At 42.6% G+C, this 10,578-nt stretch overlaps 1 protein-coding gene across 2 annotated transcripts in view; it reads right to left on the bottom strand.

Moving 5' to 3' along the window:
- Positions 1 to 1,152: 1,152 nt before the first annotated feature.
- Positions 1,153 to 10,578, bottom strand: part of LOC128642413 (histone lysine acetyltransferase CREBBP) — a 78,677-nt gene continuing 69,251 nt past the window's right edge. For both annotated transcript variants that reach the window (XM_053695180.1, XM_053695181.1), the window contains one exon: positions 1,153 to 2,866. In XM_053695180.1, coding sequence (XP_053551155.1) covers positions 2,701 to 2,866 — 166 coding nt within the window. In that variant the 3' untranslated portion in view covers positions 1,153 to 2,700. The remainder of the gene's footprint in view (positions 2,867 to 10,578) is intronic.

Genomic DNA, 10,578 nt, shown 5'->3' with positions numbered 1-10,578 from the left:
AATAATCATAAATACACTGCTGCTAATAAAAAATTGTTTTTATGGACCCCTGGCCCCACCATACAACTACTACCACACTAAAGTTACAATCCGAAATTGCACAAAGAAATAAAAAACATTTGCTAAGTAAGTCCTACTGCAAATGAAAGTGATCTGCCATCTGACTCAGGCACACACTGTACAAACAATGTGCCAAGTCTGTCTCACACTGTGCATAGTGGTTTAGTGCACACTCAGAAATCCTCTCAAATTCTAATACTTTACTCCTTGTAATAACATTTTCCATGCACAATTAGCACTCTGCTGTAGTACCCACTGGTGGCTGCCAACATTGTTTTTTTTTTTAGTTCTTGCCTCATGGGGCCCCCCCCGACCCATTGGGCCCCTGACAGGAGTCACCCCCTGATGGCGGCCCTACCCCTCTGTATGGCATGCCCCAGCTTTTAGTCTTAAACAACTTTTCAGAATAATCTCCGCTACATAAAGGGGTAGTAATTTAAAGTGACAGCCTAGTCAAAATAAAACTTTCATGATTCCGATAGGACATGCAATGTTAAACAACTTTCCAATTTACTTTTGTCATCAAATTTACTTTGTTCTCTTTTGGTATTCTTTGTTGAAAGCTTAACCTAGGTCGGCTCATATGATAATTTCTAAGCCCTTGAAGGCCACCTCTTATCTCAGTGCATTTTGACAGTTTTTCACAGCTAGACAGCACTAGTTCATGTGTGTCATAGATTAAAAAAAAATAAAAAATTGATACGATTGAAAAGATAACATTGTGCTCACTCCCTTGGTGTTATTTATGAGTCAGTAAATTTTCAATTTACTTCTATTAAATTGAGTTTGTTCCTCTCGGCATCCATTGTCGAAAATCAGGTAGGTAGGCTCAGGAGTGTGCACGTGTCCAGCACTATATGGCAGCATTTTTGCAAGAATATAAGACATTTGCAGGAGCACTAGATGGAAGCAGTGTTCCCTTCAATGTACTGCTCTAGACAAATGTACATTACCTATATAGGTATGCTCTTCAAAAAGAATACCGTAAGAATAAAGCCATTTTTAAAAATTGTTTTCTCTGTCTAAATCATTGAAAGAAAATATTTTTCCATTTAAGCTCTGCTTTGCAAATTGATCTGCATACAAAATACATGTTTTAAACAAATTTAACATTTATTTTAATAGCACGTTTACACAGTTTTTTGCAAATCCATATTCTTGGTGACCTTTGTTGTGGCTAATTAGGGCCCAATATATGAGCTAGTGCTCTGATTTAAGTAATCACTTTTCATAATGTAGCAGTGTCCGGAATTAAACATTCTCTTCCTTTTATTAAGAAGCATACCTAGATAGGCTTAGGAATAGTTTCTTTAAATCCCTTTCTCTCTGATTGCTTTAAAATATAACCACAGTCTATCATTATTACTGTTATGGCCCTGATTCACAAAAGCTTTTTACATAGGTGAGATTGTCTAAAAAGATATGTCAGTGCTACAAGATCCTTAACAGATCCTTCTGTATGTGAAAAAGAGACGCATGCATTATGATATAGTGCTCAATAACATAAGCCGTTTAAAAATCGTACTGAAAGTACAAAGTAAAAATTGTAATTAAAGCACACAATATATATAGTTTGTCTTAAAACTTGCATTTAAATTACATGTAAAAGGCAAATTTAAAATATGCATTCAATTAAAATCAAACCAAATATTACAAAATTAAAAAAAAAATTATAACATGTATATATATTTTTCTATTGTAAAATGAGTCTGGCATGCTTGGTATGTGAATGTGATGGGGAGGTCTTTGAGTGTGTATGAAGTTCTCGCACAGGTCTTCCTGTCTTTTCTAAGCATTTTACTCCTGCAAACCTTGCTGTTTTATGTTCTCAAATGTTATCTGGCAAGTTTGCGTCAAAATACTTAGTCTACTTATTGTACTGCAAAACTAGAAACAAATTCAATATATGGTACACTGAAAACAGTACCGTTTAATTTGTTTTTGCATCGAAAAATGTTTGTTATTGGCGCAGGTGCTCTCTGTCGCCTTCCTCTGTCAGATTCTCCATTCCACAGAGCATACTTTTAATTCTATGAGAGGCAGCTGACCACTCACTGGGTCTTCTGGGTTCAGCCTTCATTTTTACTGAATCAAGGATGTCTGTCCATGCGATGGTCGATTTGATGACTTCCCACCATGACCGCAAACATTGTCTTGTAATTACAAGAATTTCTGTTGTCTTAACGGGATACTGAACCCAATTTTCTTCTTTCATGATTCAGATAGAGCATGCAATGTTAAGCAACTTTCTAATTTACTTCAGTTCTCAATTCAATTATTTGTTCAATTGCTATCTTTATTTGAAAAAGAAGCAATCTAAGCTAAGGAGCCAGCACATTTTTGGTTCAGTACGATGGACAGCACTTGTTTATTGATGCTGTCTAATCAGCAAGGACAACCAAGGTTGTTCACCAAAAATGGGCCGGCATCTAAACTTACATTCTTGCTTTTCAAATAAACATACCAAGAGAATGAAGACAATTTGATAAAAGCAGTAAATTTGAAAGTTGCTTAAAACTGCATGATCTATCTGAATCACAAAAGTAAAAAAAATGGGTTCAGTGTCCCTTTAATACATATTATACTAGTACTGTATTTACACCTTGTTTATGTAAAGCCAAACTTCTATTTCCACTTTCCTTATTTGGAGGAGCCAATCTGGATTGTTACTGGAGTAGTCAAAGCTTGCTGCTGATTTTTCTTTTTTCCCTTTTCTTTTTTTTTTTTTTTTATTAGGGGGCGCGGGACCTTGCATTGTTTTCTAATGGTGGATGAAGTCTGCAGTTTGCTCTTCCAGTTCTCAGAGCTATAAAATCACAAAATACAGGAAAAGGAGCAAAATTAATTACCAAAGTATATTGTACATTTAATATTAAAACCATTTATATCCCTTTAAGGTTGTTCATTAAATAGCCAAGTATATTGATACAAGTTTTCTTGCATTTTAGCTGACTTTCCATTATCTCTGATTTCATTTCAATGACAAAATTCTTACCCAGGCTGTATTTCACGATGCCCACCCCGCATCAGGCATCCACTGGCCTCATCCAGAATTCACCTACCTGCCCTGAGTGCCACAGCATGGCGCAGATACACCACCCAGCCAGCCGAGAACAAAGAGGAGGAAGCTCTGCATAACATCATTATAGACACTGAGAATGTGCAAGGTGAGGTTGCAGGTTCACTTCTGCGATTACCAGAAACTGATTTAGTTATAAGGGGAGACAATTATTTTAAAATGAGAAGTTAGAGATCTTCCCCATAACTGCCCTGTCCTATTATCACTGTCCTATTACATAACCCCTCACCCTATAACTGCCCTGTACCTATCACTGTCATATTACATAACCCCTCACCCTATAACTGCCCTGTACCTATCACTGTCATATTACATAACCCCTCACCCTATAACTGCCCTGTCCTATTATCACTGTCCTATTACAAAACCCCTCACCCTATAACTGCCCTGTACCTATCACTGTCCTATTACAAAACCCCTCACCCTATAACTGCCTTGTACCTATCACTGTCCTATTACATAACCCCTCACCCTATAACTGCCTTGTACCTATCACTATCCTATTACATAACCCCTCACCCTATAACTGCCCTGTACCTATCACTGTCCTATTACATAACCCCTCACCCTATAACTGCCCTGTACCTATCACTATCCTATTACATAACCCCTCACCCTATAACTGCCCTGTACCTATCACTGTCCTATTACATAACCCCTCACCCTATAACTGCCCTGTACCTATCACTGTCCTATTACATGACCCCTCACCCTATAACTGCCTTGTACCTATCACTGTCCTATTACATGACCCCTCACCCTATAACTGCCCTGTACCTATCACTGCCCTGTACCTATGACTGCCCTATTACATAACCCCTCACCCTATAACTGCCCTGTACCTATCACTGTCCTATTACATAACCCCTCACCCTATAACTGCCCTGTACCTATCGCTGTCCTATTACATAACCCCCCACCCTATAACTGCCCTGTACCTATCACTGTCCTATTACATAACCCCTCACCCTATAACTGCCCTGTACCTATCACTGTCCTATTACATAACCCCTCACCCTATAACTGCCCTGTACCTATCACTGTCCTATTACATAACCCCCTCACCCTATAACTGCCCTGTACCTATCACTGTCCTATTACATAACCCCCCACCCTATAACTGCCTTGTACCTATCACTGTCCTATTACATAACCCCTCACCCTATAACTGCCCTGTACCTATCACTGTCCTATTACATAACCCCTCACCCTATAACTGCCCTGTACCTATCACTGTCCTATTACATAACCCCCCACCCTATAACTGCCTTGTACCTATCACTGTCCTATTACATAACCCCTCACCCTATAACTGCCCTGTACCTATCACTGCCCTATTACATGACCCCTCACCCTATAACTGCCCTGTACCTATCACTGTCCTATTACATAACCCCTCACCCTATAACTGCCCTGTACCTATCACTGTCCTATTACATGACCCCTCACCCTATAACTGCCTTGTACCTATCACTGTCCTATTACATGACCCCTCACCCTATAACTGCCCTGTACCTATCACTGCCCTGTACCTATCACTGCCCTATTACATAACCCCTCACCCTATAACTGCCCTGTACCTATCACTGTCCTATTACATAACCCCTCACCCTATAACTGCCCTGTACCTATCACTATCCTATTACATAACCCCTCACCCTATAACTGCCCTGTACCTATCACTATCCTATTACATAAACCCTCACCCTATAACTGCCCTGTACCTATCACTATCCTTTTACATAACCCCTCACCCTATAACTGCCCTGTACCTATCACTATCCTATTACATAACCCCTCATCCTATAACTGCCCTGTACCTATCACTATCCTATTACATGACCCCTCACCCTATAACTGCCTTGTACCTATCACTGTCCTATTACATGACCCCTCACCCTATAACTGCCCTGTACCTATCACTGCCCTATTACATGACCCCTCACCCTATAACTGCCCTGTACCTATCACTGTCCTATTACATGACCACTCACCCTATAACTGCCCTGTACCTATCACTATCCTATTAAATAAACCCTCACCCTATAACTGCCCTGTACCTATCACTATCCTTTTACATAACCCCTCACCCTATAACTGCCCTGTACCTATCACTATCCTATTACATAACCCCTCATCCTATAACTGCCCTGTACCTATCACTATCCTATTACATGACCCCTCACCCTATAACTGCCTTGTACCTATCACTGTCCTATTACATGACCCCTCACCCTATAACTGCCCTGTACCTATCACTGCCCTATTACATGACCCCTCACCCTATAACTGCCCTGTACCTATCACTGTCCTATTACATGACCCCTCACCCTATAACTGCCTTGTACCTATCACTGTCCTATTACATGACCCCTCACCCTATAACTGCCCTGTACCTATCACTATCCTATTACATGACCCCTCACCCTATAACTGCCCTGTACCTATCACTATCCTATTACATAACCCCTCACCCTATAACTGCCTTGTACTTATCACTATCCTGTTACATAACCCCTCACCCTATAACTGCTCTATTACATGACCCCTTACCCTATAACTGCCTTGTACCTATCACTATCCTATTACATAACCCCTCACCCTATAACTGCCCTGTACCTATCACTGTCCTATTACATAAACCCTCACCCTATAACTGCCCTGTACCTATCACTATCCTTTTACATAACCCCTCACCCTATAACTGCCCTGTACCTATCACTATCCTTTTACATAACCCCTCACCCTATAACTGCCCTGTACCTATCACTATCCTTTTACATAACCCCTCACCCTATAACTGCCCTGTACCTATCACTATCCTTTTACATAACCCCTCACCCTATAACTGCCCTGTACCTATCACTATCCTTTTACATAACCCCTCACCCTATAACTGCCCTGTACCTATCACTATCCTTTTACATAACCCCTCACCCTATAACTGCCCTGTACCTATCACTATCCTTTTACATAACCCCTCACCCTATAACTGCCCTGTACCTATCACTATCCTTTTACATAACCCCATCACCCTATAACTGCCTTGTACCTATCACTATCCTTTTACATAACCCCTCACCCTATAACTGCCCTGTACCTATCACTATCCTTTTACATAACCCCTCACCCTATAACTGCCCTGTACCTATCACTATCCTTTTACATAACCCCTCACCCTATAACTGCCCTGTACCTATCACTGTCCTATTACATAACCCCTCATCCTATAACTGCCTTGTACCTATCACTATCCTTTTACATAACCCCTCACCCTATAACTGCCCTGTACCTATCACTATCCTTTTACATAACCCCTCACCCTATAACTGCCCTGTACCTATCACTATCCTTTTACATAACCCCTCACCCTATAACTGCCCTGTCCTATTATCACTGTCCTATTACAAAACCCCTCACCCTATAACTGCCTTGTACCTATCACTATACTTTTACATAACCCCTCACCCTATAACTGCCTTGTACCTATCACTGTCCTATTACATAAACCCTCACCCTATAACTGCCTTGTACCTATCACTATCCTTTTACATAACCCCTCACCCTATAACTGCCTTGTACCTATCACTGTCCTATTACATAAACCCTCACCCTATAACTGCCCTGTCCTATTATCACTGTCCTATTACAAAACCCCTCACCCTATAACTGCCTTGTACCTATCACTATACTTTTACATAACCCCTCACCCTATAACTGCCTTGTACCTATCACTGTCCTATTACATAAACCCTCACCCTATAACTGCCTTGTACCTATCACTGCCCTATTACATGACCCCTCACCCTATAACTGCCCTGTACCTATCACTATCCTTTTACATAACCCCTCACCCCATAACTGCTCTATTACATGACCCCTTACCCTATAACTGCCCTGTATCTATCACAGCCCTATTACATAAGTCCTCACCCTATAACTCTACTATTACATAACCCCTCACTCTATAACTGCCCTGCACCTATCACTGCCCTATTACATGACCCCTCACCCTATAACTGCCCTGTACCTATCACTGCCCTATTACATGACCTCTCACCCTTTATCTGCCCTGTACCTTATAATTAACTGCCTTGTTACATAACCTCTACAACTATGTTTGTCATTTTACTGCAATTTGTTAGGGTTTTATGCTGATTCCGCGCTATTGTGTGTTTTCAGGATCTGCCTCAAAACATGAATTGCAGGCTGAAACAAAAAACTCTTGGATATTGTTGCTCGCTCATTATATTCTGAAAAAGAGGTATATGTTCCATTAGTAATGTTTGGGTTCCAGTTTTAAGATATTGTTGACTGAATGTGATTTTGTTTGTGTAATGTTTATATAGTTATTCCTATGTAAATGTTATAGGTCTTTATTCGAGAGCTAATCTCTAATGCCAGCGATGCTCTAGAGAAACTGCGGCACAAGCTGATGTCCCAGGGGGGTGATCAGCAAGAGCTGGAGATCCACTTGCAAACAGACAGCGAGAAAGGCACACTGACCATCCAGGTGAGAGACTATACAGAGGGACAGACTGAACACCCTCAGCAAGTGTGGAGTACACCTGCACTTCCTTACTAACCTGTCCTTGTAATATCTCTAAACACAGATCCATTTAGTCATTTTGTGTTGTCTGTGACAGACCATGTTTCCTCTGTGCCAGGGTGGGTAGTTGGCAGCTTTTAAAGGCTCTCCCTTTGCCACACAAGGTTTTCCCACAGGTTTTCTCTTTGCCACACCAGGCTTTCCCTGAGGCTTTCCTTTTGCCACACTAGGCTTTCCCTCAGGCTCCCCTTTTGCCACAACCGGTTTTCCCTCAGGCTCCCCCTTTGCCACAGTTGGTTTCCTTCAGGCTTTTCCTTTGCCACACTAGGTTTTCTCTCATGATTTCTCTTTGCCTCACCAGGGTTTCCCTTTCTCTTTGCCTCACAAGGTTTTCCCTCAAGATTTCTCTTTACCACACCTGGGTTTCCATCAGGATTTCTCTTTACCACACCATGGTTTCCCTCAGGATTTCTCTTTACCACATTAGGTTTTCCCTCAGGATTTCTCTCTACCACACCAGGGTTTCCCTCAGAATTTCTATCTACCACACCAGGGTTTCTCTTTACCACACCAGGGTGTCCCTCAGGATTTCTCTTTACCACACCAGGGTTTCCCTCAGGCTTTCCCTTTACTACTCCAGGGTTTCCCTTAGGCTTACCCTTTACTACACTAGGTTTTACCTCAAGATTTCTCTTTACCTCACCAGGGTTTCCCTTTCTCTTTGCCTCACAAGGTTTTCCCTCAGGATTTCTCTTTACCACACCAGGGCTTCCCTCAGGATTTCGCTTTACCACACCAGGGTTTCGCTCAGGATTTCTCTTTACCACACCAGGGTTTCCCTCAGGATTTCTCTTTACCACACTAGGTTTTCCCTCAGGATTTCTCTCTACCACATCAGGGTTTCCCTCAGGATTTCTCTTTACCACACCAGGGTTTCCCTCAGGATTTCTCTCTACCACACCAGGGTTTCCCTCAGGATTTCTCTTTACCACACCAGGGTTTCCCTCAGGGTTTCTCTCTACCACACTAGGGTTTCCCTCAGGATTTCTCTTTACCACACCAGGGTTTCCCTCAGGGTTTCTCTCTACCACACTAGGGTTTCCCTCAGGATTTCTCTTTACCACACCAGGGTTTCCCTCAGGATTTCTCTTTACCACACCAGGGTTTCCCTCAGGATTTCTTTCTACCACACTAGGGTTTCCCTCAGGATTTCTCTCTACCACACTAGGGTTTCCCTCAGGATTTCTCTTTACCACACCAGGGTTTCCCTCAGGATTTCTCTACCACACTAGGTTTTCCCTCAGGATTTCTCTTTACCACACCAGGGTGTCCCTCAGGATTTCTCTTTACCACACCAGGGTTTCCCTCAGGAATTCTCTTTACCACACCAGGGTTTCCCTCAGGATTTCTCTTTACCACACTAGGGTTTCCCTCAGGATTTCTCTTTACCACACCAGGGTTTCCCTCAGGATTTCTCTTTACCACACCAGGGTTTCCCTCAGGATTTCTTTTTATCACACCAGGGTTTCCCTCAGGGTTTCTCTTTACCACACCTGGGTTTGCCTCAGGATTTCTCTTTACCACACCTGGGTTTGCCTCAGGATTTCTCTTTACCACACTAGGGTTTCCCTCAGGATTTCTCTTTACCACACCAGGGTTTCCCTCAGGATTTCTCTTTACCACACCATGGTTTCCCTCAGGATTTCTCTTTACCACATTAGGTTTTCCCTCAGGATTTCTCTCTAACACACCATGGTTTCCCTCAGAATTTCTATCTACCACACCAGGGTTTCTCTTTACCACACCAGGGTGTCCCTCAGGATTTCTCTTTACCACACCAGGGTTTCCCTTAGGCTTACCCTTTACTAGGTTTTACCTCAAGATTTCTCTTTACCTCACCAGGGTTTCCCTTTCTCTTTGCCTCACAAGGTTTTCCCTCAGGATTTCTCTTTACCACACCAGGGTTTCCCTCAGGATTTCGCTTTACCACACCAGGGTTTCGCTCAGGATTTCTCTTTACCACACCAGGGTTTCCCTCAGGATTTCTCTTTACCACACTAGGTTTTCCCTCAGGATTTCTCTCTACCACATCAGGGTTTCCCTCAGGATTTCTCTTTACCACACCAGGGTTTCCCTCAGGATTTCTCTCTACCACACCAGGGTTTCCCTCAGGATTTCTCTTTACCACACCAGGGTTTCCCTCAGGGTTTCTCTCTACCACACTAGGGTTTCCCTCAGGATTTCTCTTTACCACACCAGGGTTTCCCTCAGGATTTCTCTTTACCACACCAGGGTTTCCCTCAGGATTTCTCTCTACCACACTAGGGTTTCCCTCAGGATTTCTCTCTACCACACTAGGGTTTCCCTCAGGATTTCTCTCTACCACACTAGGGTTTCCCTCAGGATTTCTCTTTACCACACCAGGGTTTCCCTCAGGATTTCTCTCTACCACACTAGGTTTTCCCTCAGGATTTCTCTTTACCACACCAGGGTGTCCCTCAGGATTTCTCTTTACCACACCAGGGTTTCCCTCAGGAATTCTCTTTACCACACCAGGTTTTCCCTCAGGATTTCTCTTTACCACACTAGGGTTTCCCTCAGGATTTCTCTTTACCACACCAGGGTTTCCCTCAGGATTTCTCTTTACCACACCAGGGTTTCCCTCAGGATTTCTTTTTTATCACACCAGGGTTTCCCTCAGGGTTTCTCTTTACCACACCTGGGTTTGCCTCAGGGTTTCTCTTTACCACACCTGGGTTTGCCTCAGGATTTCTCTTTACCACACTAGGGTTTCCCTCAGGATTTCTCTTTACCACACCAGGGTTTCCCTCAGGATTTCTCTTTACCACACCAGGGTTTCCCTAAGGATTTCTCTTTACCACACCTGGGT

Source organism: Bombina bombina, chromosome 11 (assembly GCF_027579735.1).
Source record: "Bombina bombina isolate aBomBom1 chromosome 11, aBomBom1.pri, whole genome shotgun sequence".
In the NCBI taxonomy this organism is placed as follows: domain Eukaryota; kingdom Metazoa; phylum Chordata; class Amphibia; order Anura; family Bombinatoridae; genus Bombina; species Bombina bombina.
Note: the sequence above shows the minus strand (reverse complement) of the source record. Positions and strands in the feature narration are given on the sequence as shown.